General features: G+C 50.4%; 1 protein-coding gene across 3 annotated transcripts in view; it reads left to right on the top strand.

Moving 5' to 3' along the window:
* The window catches only part of LOC144124615 (dual oxidase maturation factor 1-like), a 91365-nt gene that overhangs the window by 65604 nt on the left and 12528 nt on the right, over positions 1-13233 (top strand). For 2 of the 3 annotated variants that reach the window (XM_077657414.1, XM_077657412.1), the window contains 2 exons: positions 8430-8866; positions 12260-12485. In XM_077657414.1, the coding sequence (XP_077513540.1) occupies positions 8577-8866; positions 12260-12485 (516 nt within the window). In that variant the 5' untranslated portion in view covers positions 8430-8576. Of the gene's footprint in view, positions 1-4422; positions 4575-8429; positions 8867-12259; positions 12486-13233 lie in introns of those variants that run through there. The other variant, XM_077657413.1, reaches the window with a different exon arrangement.

Below are 13233 nucleotides of genomic sequence, written 5' to 3'. Positions count from 1 at the left end.
TAATAACGTCACAGTGTGAGTTTGATATGCGGCAATATGCTTTTGAGTCAGTGGAATAGTGCTCCTGGCAGGCTGCCCGATTAATCACCGCCACCGGCTTGCTCGCAGTCCTGGCTGCAAAGGCGATTATTGTGGCGGTGCTCAGCTGGATATTTCTTTGTCGCGCCCTAAGAAGGAGCTGGAGCTCACATTATTTTAAACTATTCAAAGCCTGCCTGATACTGTGCTGCGATATGCGACGTTTTATTTGCCATCCCTCCTTCTGTGCGCACACACAGTGAGAAAGAATCAGACTCAAGTTCCAGTTACATACTTCAGAACTGCAAAAACTGTGTTATCAGCTCGCGAAGCGAGGATAATGATCTCGCGGTAGTATGAAATTTCCGCCAGAATGAGTGCAGCATGGTAAAAACGACCAGCAGACGAGTTTGTTCGGTAGCAGCTTGCAACAGCTTGCGAGTTTTGGGGCGACGCGATATATCGCCGGTTTCTACGCAGCAAAGCTGTTGTTTGAGTTCTTCGTGCTCATGTCATGGAGTCTGGTCTGTGGGCTCGGGGCAGCGATCTCTGCGCGAACTCCGTTGGCGGTGTCACAGCGGAAAGCCAAGGTCGACGGTCGAAGGCAGCACTGCAGACGGTGTACTCTTTACAGGCCATCTTAAGGGTGACCACAACGCAGTGGTGCTGATGATCACCGCTGCTATCAGTGTTCCATTGGTGTGCTGTCTGCGTTATCGCACCTTTCAGACGGCCATGGAGCAAAGTGGACTAAATTGAGTGCATTCCAAGCTTTATAAAGTGCGTTTTGCGTGTCCTTCGAGGGAAAGCTGTCGGCGGTACACTTCATCCACCATGTAGAGATGCAGGAATGCCGGGAAGACTAGGTTTTTGCTTGGTTTGGCTCTTATTGGGGATAAAACGTGGATTCAGCCTTAAATATAGGACTCTCCTCGAGGCAAACCTCGAAGAAATGCCGTATAAGTTTCCATACCGGCCCGACAGCAAAATTTCGCTTTCGTTATATGCATTTTACATACATGTACCGAAGGACTGAAAAGCGTTTAGTGTTGAAACAATTTAAGCTGCGCACAGAGGAGAGCTTCGCGGCCCGAATACCAAATTCGAGATATATTTCAAATCCACAATCCGCGTCACTAGCCCAATACTATCCAAGCCAGATGCGCAATTAACCTCGTCTACCAAGCATTCCCGTGGTAGATGAAGTGCTGTTTACGAAACTCGCATAGATGGTGGCGCCAGCTTTCCCTCCAGGTAATATTTAGAAACTCCATGGTTATTGTGCGCAGTGTTGCATCACCGTATAACATGATGCACCGGTCCAGCATTTGTTCTGAATTACGTGCTCGCTCTTACTGCGGAGGAAAAGTTAAAGAACGAAATACGTTTAGCGCCGCCGAAATCGCACAACAAATAATACAAGGAGCAAAAAGCTCCACTGGGACGAGAAACTGATGTTCGAGAGTGCGCCTTCGAGGAAAAGAGGGTATGCAACGAAAATCACACATTGCGTCCTCTCTTGTGATTTCAGGTTGCCGGTTTTCGAAGCGGATAAGTGTACCTTAGCGAACGAAGCCCGCTTGATAGGTCAAAGGTGCATCACGAGAGGCTGTAATAGGTGTTTGCGCGTTTGTACAGAGAGGAACAATGGCTGTGAGGAATTGATGCCACACGCGCGAAAAGGCAGCTGAGTTACCCAAGAAGCTGCAACCGATGGCGAAGGAAAACAGTCGAGCCAGGGGGGCCGTTTATCGCCGCCCTCTGTGTTTAATTATGTACGCGCGTGCTAATGGCGCGCCCCCGCCGTACCTCCGAGAACAAAACACCCCTGTCCGTGAGGAGGCCGCGCCGTGTTACAGGTGAAGGTCTCCGCGAGTGATTCTCCACGGGCCTGACGTTTGCCTCGTGAATTCCGTGCACTGAGGTGGCAGCTGACGCCGCTTTTGGGGGCATACAACTTGTGCCACCGCCAAGGCACAGTCCTGCTTTGAAGAAAACACTCGCACTCAGCGTCAACAGCGTTGAGAAATCGGGCTAGTCGCATGGTGCGCCTTTGGCCCGTATGACGACTGCGCAGTCGGCACTTAATTGCCGAGCTGTGCGTCGTCCTTGCGAGTTCATTATGAAGTGTCAATGAGCACGAAGGTTGAGCCCTGGAGTAACCTCAAAGGTAAAGTTTATTTAGGGTACGCAGCTTATAACCTCATCGGCACCCTTAAATTACGCACATTTATTTACGCGGTTGCGTGAGCTCTAAGCAACGACGTCACACTGCCAGATTTCTGAAGATGAGAAGCACTGACCTGCAAGATGGAACAGAGACGAATACTTTGCGCTGTGACAGCTTAATAACGATCCTATTTTCTGTGTCTTACCAATTCATGGTACAAATGGCGGCGGGGAACATGATTATATATAAGCTTCCATTTGGCAGCTAGACAAAGCAACCACCCCTCTCCCTGCACACACACAAACACACTTGGCAGTAACACAATAGGCTGTCAGCTGAGCAGTATTGGGCACAATACATCGCATATGTACAGCCCCCTTCAAAAGTATACAGCCTGCAGCGTACCTCGTAATGCACACACTCAGTGACCATAATTTCTCGAAAGAGGAATTGCTTCGCGTCCTCAATCCTCCTAAGCATTGGATGCTAGATGCGCTAGGAAGCCGCGCTAAACAGCTTAGAAGCAAATCGCTTGGGCTGTATACTTTTGATGGCGGCTGTACTTCAATACAAGTCGAAAACAGAGGAAAGCTCTTCACTTCATGCATACACTGGTGTAACACTTGAAGTGATGATGTCGGGGCACAACATACGCCTGACAGACGCCTCGGACAGCACTGACAACTGTCACCCCCGCAGTGAAACTTTCCCATCGTTCTCCCTCCTTCCTTCCGCAGAGCTGCAGCCTCCGCTGCATTGCACGCAACACTCGGCATCCGCGGTGCTCAGTCCGCTAGGCGCTCGTGGAGTCTTTCCTGCTCGCCCTAATGAGGCCAGAGTGCGGCGCCAATGTACACGTAGCGGCCTTCTTCTTATAAGGCAACAGCGTATAGGCAGAGAATTCATATACGCGCGTCGTTGTTCTCGCGAGAGATCCTTATCCCTCGCGTTTCGATAGCGTCGTCCATTAATGTTTCGTTTCGCGAGTGTCTTGGCACAGCACCTCTTGCTGGATTGGCGCGTTGTGGAAGTGTGAATATGGCCATCAAGGGCTGCGCTCTTCATGGTAGGTTCGCTTCTCCGCTGTGTTAGTGTCGTTGATGTTCGTCAGATGCCAGTTATCTGACAGTCGATTGTTCTGTCGCGTAGTGTCCTTCCGGCATCTTTCCTGTTCCTCCCATACGATTTGTATTTATGTTTAGTTCATTGGCTTTGTTCAAGCCCCCACACGTATTTTCTCAATGTTTCATCTCTTTGCTGTAGCAGCGTTATTTTGTGTATCTTCCTATCCCGCTGCACGGCGGTGCAGGCGAGTGGTAAATGGCGGCGCAGCGTGGTTACGGCAAAAAAAGAAGAAAAGGAACCTTGGGCGCAAAAAGCGCTATTGGATCGCGGAGCCAATAGATAGAGATAGATAGATAGATCGGGAGAGATAGATAGAGAGGGATAGAGGCGCACAGCCAACCTCTGCTGTTGTTTATCGCAGGTAGCCCGAAGTATTATTTCGCAAACCGGCGGGGATAAAGCGAGAATGAGGGAGAGGTCATTGCCTTAGCGCCTGCTCTAACGAGTTCACATTCGTTTGCAGTGAAGAGCGCTACTTGAAGCACTCCGGCCAGTCACTGACACCTTCAGCAAACATGTGCCAAGGGCTTTACGTGCGATCATTGCCACGCATTTCACATACAGAAGTATCGCAGTGCTTTGCCCCACGTACACCAAAGCGCGTTTCCGCGTGCCTTGGAACAGCTGCGACAACAGGCATTCTACCTACTGTAAAAACGTCACTCGGCGCCGTCATCGCACAGCGGACGAACCTGGTTTCGGAGGCGTGCCTTTCCTGCGCGCTGCCCTGGTGAAGCAACTTCCGTTTTTCGTCTCGCTGCTTTTTCGTCGCCCTTTCACAAGATGGCACCTGTTTCGGAGAAGAGACGACTCACACCGGTGAGGGGCGCTTCTCTTCCGACGAAGAGACAAAGGACGGAGCGGTCCGTCCGCCGTGGGATCTCCGCGCAGGACGCTGGGCCGGAAGAACGCGACGCAGCGGGAACGGCGCCGCCTCGTCGCGGGCGAGCAAACCAAAGAGGCGACACGTGCGATCTCCGTGAGAGAGTGAGCACCTGAGATGCAATCCTCCGTCGTCCCGCCGGCGTCACCGCGGTATGCCTGGAACTTGCTCCGGCGTCAAGGGTGGAGCAGGGAAGTTTGACGCCGGGGCAGTTGCAACGAGGCGCATTACCGACGCGTATAAACTATAGGCGAGCGCCGCGAATTGGCATTTGTAACAAGACACTTTGTGTGGGACGTCGAGCTTTTGATCGGCCGCTTGTGCGGGACGACGAATACGCGCGCCACCTGCTCAGACTCCGGAGAGCTCGTCAAGACTGTAAGCACCCAAGGCGAACTCTGTTTTCGCACGGGACTCTTTTTCTGTTCGCGAATCTGGGTGAATATACTTCGACATTATGATCCCACTACAGTAACAGCGCACTGTGGCGTAACCGGCAATTTAAGCCACTAAACTGGCACTCCGTTATGGTGAGTTCGACAACTGAGTGGTTAGCGAAACCATTGACAGGCACGTCACAAACGGTGTCTGAGACTCTGGAATTGCGAATGACCAGTTTTGCGAGCTTGACTCCTAGAGGCAGTTAAGGGAAATCGACAGCAAAGAGAAAGACCTGGCCATAGCAACACTCATTAGACGCAGAGGAGAAAGTCGTCCTGTAAGTGATGCAGGTGCTACAGCTCCATTGCGGAGTTTGTACCGTCTTAACTTCTCTTCGTTATAAGCGCTGTCGCAAAGAGGGGGTTCGGCTTCGCCGTGTAGTACTTCTACATGCCGTCTATATTATTACTTAATCTGTGCGCGTGGCAGTACGGATGAGGCTAACTACGGATGCAGTATAGTGGACGGTGTGCACAGCGCACACAGCTCTACAGGGCGAGACTTCACAGGGCAACGACGGGCGTTGTCGTACCAGCAGTTGCAAAATCTTGCTCGCTGCCAAGAGAATGTATCGCCAACCAGGAGTTCAAGGCTCACTTCCTTATGGGCCTGCCCGGCGCTCCGACATCAGAAATCTACTGATTGCAATTTCTTGTTGCCCGTTAATGGAAAACTGCCTCTGTGAGGAATGTGCTGCGCATTTGGCAGGAACACTGATTAGCGTATCCAATGGTTCTTTGAAGGCTGAAACACTCAGAATGATGTAAGCCCTGCGTAGCAATATTTTAAATGAGATCATGCGTTGAATTAAGAGTGAACTTCAGAATCAGCCCTGCGCTAAAAAATAAAGTGAGCCTTGTCGTCCTCGTAGGCAGATAAGTTTCAAAGGACACTTACATTCCCTGAAATAAATGACCAGAAAGCTTCAGGTGTGAGTGCAGCTATGGCGACTTGAATAAAGTGAGGACCGTCAAATTCGTGCTCTACTGTGGTCCAGTCAGTTTTCTCTAAAACGCGTTCACGTCCTTAGCCTCCAGGATCTATCCGCCAGGGGTGAATGACCAGAAGAGCAGAAATAAAAGAAGATACAGTTTTCATATCAGCCTGCCTAACCATTCACGGACGTTGCACTTAGCTTGAATAGGCGTTTCTTATTTCGTAAAATAGTGACTGTATGTATATTTAACTATTGCGCACATCGCTCGGGGATCTGTGCAAAGGACATGTGGAAAAAGACCAGATCGAAAAAAAGAAAGTAATCTTTGCATCCTGTCCTTAAAAAATTTCAGGGATATTTTGGATATATAATATCAGAGTGTACGTATTTTACTTAGTTTGCGTCTTTCGTTTACCCCATGCATTGTGGAGCAGCATGACTGCTGCTTCGACCGAAGGTCACCTGTGGGCTCAGTCGCGTATGTCCCAGCGACCAGATCCTGTTTGGTAACAACGCGCGCGTGTGCGCGCGGCCAGCTCAGCCTCGCAATGGGAGGAAAAAACACAAAGCGGCCACAGGGAAATTATCCCCTTCGCCGCCGACGTGGGCGGGGTGCCGGACGCGGCTGGTGTCCCAACGTGCCTGAAATGGCGGGCACGTATTACGAAGCGCCCAGTGGAGAAGATTCCCCCTCGCTTATAACTCAGCGTATGATGCGACGTGCACGCGTATTTTACGCAGAGCAATGGGCGTTACACAAGTGGCTGGTATAACGCGGCTAACGCTGCCTCAAGCTTGACCCGGCGACGTACGCGTGTGACGCACAGTCCAACGGGCGTCGTCATTATTGTCTCCGGGATGCCTGGCTATATATCGGCCCGGGCAACATCTCTCCACAGGAGCGAATCGTGCCCGCGGAGCGACGGGCGGTGTGTCGGCAGCGTCTGTGACCGGACGCCTGCACGCCTTTCCGTTTTCTCCTTTCCACTTTTGCTGCCCGGCATTCCGCGTACGTTGTGCCTGTCAAGGGTGCGGTTTGTTTTCGAGTAACCTATTTCCACGTTTACGCTGCACGTGTATGAAGGCGAAACGCGCGCGCACCACGAATTCCGAGGCAAGTATCGTGTAGCGGCCTTTTTTCTAACGCAGCTCGGCTGAACGAAGTTACCGGGGAGCAACAGTATTGTAAGTTCCATATGATTACAGCGTTGTGTGAAATGTTGATTGAACTTTCTTTTCGCCTCACTAGGGTCAGCCAGAGTTTGATAAATCATGTATGCACAAAAAAAAAAGGGCTTACCGTACAGAGAGACCAATTGTGGGCCTTTAACTTGCAGCCTTCAGTATTGATAGCAATGCGCGCTTCTCTATTAGATCTGCTCTAAAGACATAACTGCATCGCAAGAAACGCATTCATATTAGGAAGAAACACAGACAAACGCTGTCCGTGTGTGTGAGGGTTTCTTCATAATGTGAATGCGTTTATTACGCTGCAGCTGTCAAGGAAATTCAACCGCCTTGCCTAGAAGCTCGGTTAACTGAAGAAGATCTGCTTCTGTTGGAATGAATCGGACAACTAGACTTAGAAGCCGACCTTTCAATCCTATTTCGGTTCAGCGCAGCTAATATTTCACGAGCTCACCGCAAACGTCGCCTAATCCTGACCAGATTTTGCTTACAATGCGAGGCGTTATTTGTGTCCAATGACTGAGTCACACGTACTTTAAAAGACGTACGGAATTCTTTTTCCTGCATAGTGTCATTTGGAACACCAGTGTGAAATACGTCTCAAAACTTGCCGCTCGTTGTTTAGCTTTAACCGGTCCTAGAAGTTATCTGCTCAGAAATTAGCACGAAAGTATAGCCGTTGTATGCTTGTGAAGGTACTGTAAAGTATCCGCAAGCTATATTTTCTTCGGATTTGGTTTCTTTGCCAGCGACTTAGAAAACCTAGTAACTGTCCAGAGCCAGTACAGCGGTTAACGACCTTTGAAGCGCTAACAGCAAATGACTGATAGAGAAGTCAGGCCACAGCTATATCGTAACTACTGTAGCGCTGTAAAAATTTATATTCACATCGCCAAGCCTCAAGGGCCTGATAATCTGGAACCGCTCTGAGTGCTAAAAGATTTCAACCCATGATTAAGGCGTCCCTGCCGCGGTTTCGCAGCGCTGGTCGGTTTTAGAGCAGTTCTCGGGAAGCAGTTTCGATGAAAACGAAAGCGGAGACGCGAACGGCAAAGCTCCTTCTCTAGCGAAAGCCTTGTGGCTGCTGTCTTGTTTTTTGGGCGTTGGCATTTCCCTGGTGTCTCGCGAAATTTAATCCTATATCTTTGTCGGAAAACAATTCTAGAGTCTACTTTCTGAGTTTTCTGCTGTTTAATCTCTGTTTTTTTTTTTGAGAAATTGAACTCTTCCAATATATCCTTGCATTTCCTCCGAGCTTATATAGATGGCTGGTAGCATAGGATGAACGGAAATGCCTTTGACTGCGTTTGCTTCTACTATTCACGGTCAACTGCAGGATTGCACGCCTTCTAGCGAAAGCTGCTAATACACTGTGAATTTCTTCTAGGTCTGTTATTACGCAGTCTGGCTCATTCCATACCGTATAACTGCGCTTATCCTCAGTCGGAGGCAACATGACGTGGTCAAATTACTGTTTTAACTGATTCCCATTTCACAATGCCCAAGGAGGCATCACTTTCTGAACAAGTGTCAGTTAAGAATGGAAGCGTAGACGCGCGCTTTAGTCTGAAACAGCCGAACCTCTCAAGCAAACTGGCTCCGCGGAAAGCGGTGCTCGCGTTCGTGCTCGTCGAACACGTGGCTGAGTTCTCGTTCGTCTCTTGCAGGACGCAACGTGGCAGACCGTGACTGCCCCCCGACCTGCGTTGACCACTGACTCTGCCACCGCGGTGGCTGCGGCGTCTCGTGGCGCTCGTCGGACGAAGCAGCAGCAGGCGAATGCGAGCAGTAGCGGACTGCCGTAGGATCCCACCATGCTGAGCACGACGGGCTGGTTCGACGCGTTCCGCGAGAATGGCGGCCCGACGCTCTACACGAGCGACAACCGGACCGCCGTGAGCGCGGACCGCGCCGAGGTGCTCGTCTACCTGGCGTTCGTCACGCTCCTGGCCGCCTTCCTGGCCATCGTGCCGGGCATCCGCAAGGAGCGTGCCACCACCGTCGTCTGCGTGGTATTCAGCCTCTTCGTCGGCGCCGCCATATTGATCGGCGTGCACGGCTCCCGCTGGCACGTCGGAGAGGGCCGCACGAAGACCTACTACAGGTGAGACGCGCTGTGTCGAACAATTACCAGAGGCTCGACAGTTCATCTCCGACCACTCTCGTAGGCGTCTGCTTATGTGACGCTAATGCACGCTCACTGTGAATGCTCTGACTCTCATTAAGAATTGCGCGGCTGTAAGGAGACCCGACAGCAGGATTGGGATGTCCATTAAAAACGATTGCTGTGTGGTCACAATGATAGCGTTTTGCCCCAGTGACACACACTGCACGAACCTGTATCAAAAAACCTATTACATGTCAGCAGAAACACCAAGTGAGTCGCTGCTATGTAGTTTGCCGGCACTGATATAGCTACAGTTCTTTTAGACGGACCACGTAAGAGGTCACCATTTGCTGTGCATGATTACGGACCTAAATACGCTAAGCACAACGATGGGCTTAGAAATTAGATTAATAAAATAATAGTCATCACTTTGAAAGGCAAACCCATTTAAGGTAGGTAGCCAGGTATTAGAAGTTATGAGCGCATGTATCTGCCCGCGCCAGGTGGTGACCGCAGATCAGGAACACGAGAAAGCGTAACCAGGAGAATGAGTACCGTGGAGACCTTCTGGCAGGCGACGTGAGGTTATAAACTCCTCAAACGAAAACTATGCAACATCCTTATTCTACTGGTATCGCACATGGTCTGAAGCTTGCAATCTAACGAAAAAGCTCGAAGTGATTTGAGGACACCGCAGTCAGCTATGGAAAAAAAATGGAAGGGCGTTGTAAATGGCAGGCTGAAGGGGAATTACGCCCAGCTTGTTTTGGAGATATGTGATAAACGACCGCAAATATGTATTTTTTACAGAGAATAGAGCTTGCATAAGTCAGGAAATTGTGTAGAAGTAAGACTATATAGCCACACCTCCAAAGGATAGCGATAATTGCACTGGTGAATTTCAGGGGCGGAATTATAGAGCTATGACGCTGCAGGTAAAATTGAGGGCGCTTGAGAGCTGTGAAATATGCAACATAATAGCTAATTAACTGTTCTCTCGCTGTCATCCTGGTTCATAGAGTAGCCTAGTGCAAATGATGCAGTGAATTAAGTGTCGAAGCAGCGATTATATCGCGCCTTTTATATTTCAACTATATTGTACCCGTTTAGCAGCGGAAGCGCGCGAGCGCCCGTATTATTTCTGATTTGTACGTGGTCTACACCAGTTATCAAAAGTCACAGTTGGGTCCATATTAAAATCTGGAGGCGGAACAGTCAAGGTAGAAGCCTGAAAGCGGCAGCCACTTCAAATGTAGGGCCAAATGTCAAGGCTGTAATCTTCTAGAGTGCTGGTTTGGCCATTCACGTCGACTCGAGATCGGAGTGGCGAACCGACACGAGCGCGTCGAGGTGAGCTCGTCTTGGCGTCCAGAGCGCTGCAGCACTTTTCTACAGAGGGTCTCGCGCCGCGTGGCCTTGGAGGGAGGCGCGTCTGAGCGTTCCGGATTCGACTCGGTCTACGTGCTTGGAGGTGACGGGCCGTCTTCCAAGGGGGGCAGCTGGCAAGCAGAGGGAAGCGCGGGGGGATACCCCGCGACCCTGACGGCTCTCTGACGAGATTGCGGCCTTCCATGCGCGGGGCTTCGCAGGCGAGTTCAGCCTTTCGCCGGCAATCCTGGGGCGCGCGCATTTCATACGCCAGCCCGGTTTCTGCGAGCGGTCCAGGAGCCACGCACAGATACGAGTTAGTTCATCGCTGTCACCGTCGTCGTTTGCGGCTTAAGGCAGAATGCGCGTAGATTCGCAGCAAATACCACTCTGTCGCCTCGGTGGTTTCCTGAATGGTGGGCGACCATGGCATGTGTGCACTTGGGTGACACTCTCCAAAGGACAAAGCGCTGTATTGATAAACGGGTCCTTGAGCACCCAAGGAACGGCGGAGACTGCGAGGCCCACATATTCCGGATTAATGTCGACCTCTTGGCGTTCTTTAATGGGCACCGAAATCCCAGTAAAAGAGGCATTCTTTAACTACGCGTACATAGAAACGCGTCCGTCGCGGCCAGGATCCAGGACATGCATCTCTTTTTCTCTGTAGCATTAACAACATTAATGGTTTAAATGGGATTTTTCTACTTGAGCCGTTTATGACCACGTCTTGTCGTTCGAAACGTGTCGGTTTGCAAGATAGCAGCGATAACCGGAATATGATGATGATGATGATGGAGTTTTATGGCGCAAGGGCATCTATGGCCAAAGAGCGCCATGGCACAAGGTATTTTCGACTTCTCAAGGTGGTGTCCAAGACCCATTTCCCAAGCATTGTACCCTAAATAAGCCGAGCAGCAGACCAGGGGAAAGCTTGTGCCCATTGTATCACCGGTGGGTACCCGGCGGCACTGGGGAGCGAATCCCGCACCTCCCGCATGAGAGGCGGATGCTCACCCATGGTGGCCAAGTGCAATATAACCTGATTATTAATTGGCTGTCAAAACAGCTTTCATGAACCGTGACGGCAGGTAATATTAGGGCAACTGCTACCATTATATGACTAACAGGCGCACCTTTAAATCATACATCTATGAATGCGCACAGGAGTAAAGAGGACCTGAGCTGTGTTTATATCTCGTGTTGTCTAAGCACTGGACCGTTATTCCTAAGAACTCCTCAAGGAAAAGGCGAACAAAGAGTTTAAGGGCTGTGCATAAAAAGCGTACAGCCCATGTCCTGAAGGTGTAAGAATCGACGAAGGAAAGTACCACAACGTGAAACGGTTTACCGCATTGTTTTGTATTTTTTTGGAATGAAAGACTTGATGTCTAACTATTTGTGATTTTTGGACAGTCGTTCTTTATAAATTAATGCCTCAGTGCACAGTCGCTGCGCCGAAACTGAGCCACAAATTATGATAAAAAAAGCACCTCAACAGCTGACAGGAATGGAGAAGGCATGCGCGCAGACGACATTTGGCGCAAATTCAGTTCGGCTCGCGCTCAGCGCCTGGTGGGGTCGTCTGCTGAAGTATTCGTTTTGGTTTTCTTTTTTTCAAACTTTATCATGCAACAAGCTATTCATTGAAAAATTCTTCCGAGTCACAAGGCTCCCACTCGAAACACAGCTGCATCTTTCGTTTGTCAAGTGCATGCCGCGACGTGAACTGCGCGCGACAAGTAGCTGAGAAGGCTTCCCATTTACGGTGGGAGCTGTACAAAAATACAGCTTGCTTTCCACAGCCACCTGCTGCAGCCACTTGCTGCCACCCACATCAGCCTTGAGGTTCAGCGCATAGCTCTCTTTGGCTTCAGGCAAAGTGCACTGAATCCCATTACAGTGTTGCTCCGCCCTTGCACGGTTATTTCGCGGCGACAATGACAGCTTACTACTCGCTCCGCGTCCCGAGTCGCAACTCGGCGGCCTCGTGGCTCCCGCTGACCAGCTCGGCCCGCGCAGGTCCTTCTCGGCCGAGCGGCTTCCGGCGGTGCTGGGCGTGCACGTCGGCCTCTACTCGGTGAACGTGACGTACGTGGTGGAAGCTGGCGGCAACGGCAGCGCAGACATCCGCTTCAACGAAGAGTTCGCCTGGCCCAAACCGACCTCGCTGCGCAAGGAGTACCACGACGCCCTAGTCAAGGGCCTCCCCTTCCCCATTCTCACGGTGCTCGACTACTTGAGCCAGGTGAGTGGCGATGCTCTGGCTTGCGCTTCTGTGCGCAAAACAAGCGGAAAAGGTGAGGGTGTTGTTCGAGAAAGTGCAGCGTTCCTTGCCGCCATCTTCGGTTCATTGCATGGTCCCGGAGGTAATCGGTCTGCCTACAAGTCATTTCCTTGTGGACTTCGCTAAACAGGCGTTTGTCTCTTCGTCAGAATTGCGGGCAGAATAAGCAAGGCAAATCCCACCTTTAGCATTCAACACCTCAACTCAACCCTTCGTCAGGCGGGTTGGTTATTGCATATATCGGCAGATGAAACGCTGCTACATTTCCTTAATGAGGACGTAACAGTCTACAACGCACAATTAATGCTTTTTGTTGGAGTTTCGATAGCTGCGTTGCCGCGTTGCAGAAGCGCTGTGCACAGAAGGACTTAATTGGAGAGACAGCGCATGGATCTTGTTCATATTATGCAGACAATTTATCATCTTCTGTCCACCAGTTTCTTTCATGACACTGTCGAAATGCGAGCCAATTCATCCGGTCGCATTCGCGTCAGCGTCAGCACAACTACTCATCGAGATGTTTTAAGGGAGTGTTTCGAATTAAGTGAAAACAAATGTCTCTCCACGGAATTTTTTCACAAATTCGGCCTTATGCTACTGTACTTCGTTTTGTAAATTCGTATCTGCGGCCCAGAGAGTACCAGTAATGAGGAAAATCTCAAGTGAAGAAGGAGAAAATTGATGAAGTGTGTTGCGTGCAAGTTTGATT

The sequence above is a fragment of the Amblyomma americanum genome, chromosome 3, assembly GCF_052857255.1.
Source record: "Amblyomma americanum isolate KBUSLIRL-KWMA chromosome 3, ASM5285725v1, whole genome shotgun sequence".
Lineage (NCBI taxonomy): Eukaryota > Metazoa > Arthropoda > Arachnida > Ixodida > Ixodidae > Amblyomma > Amblyomma americanum.
The sequence above is the reverse complement of the archived record's forward strand: the minus strand, read 5'-3'. Positions and strand labels throughout refer to the sequence as shown.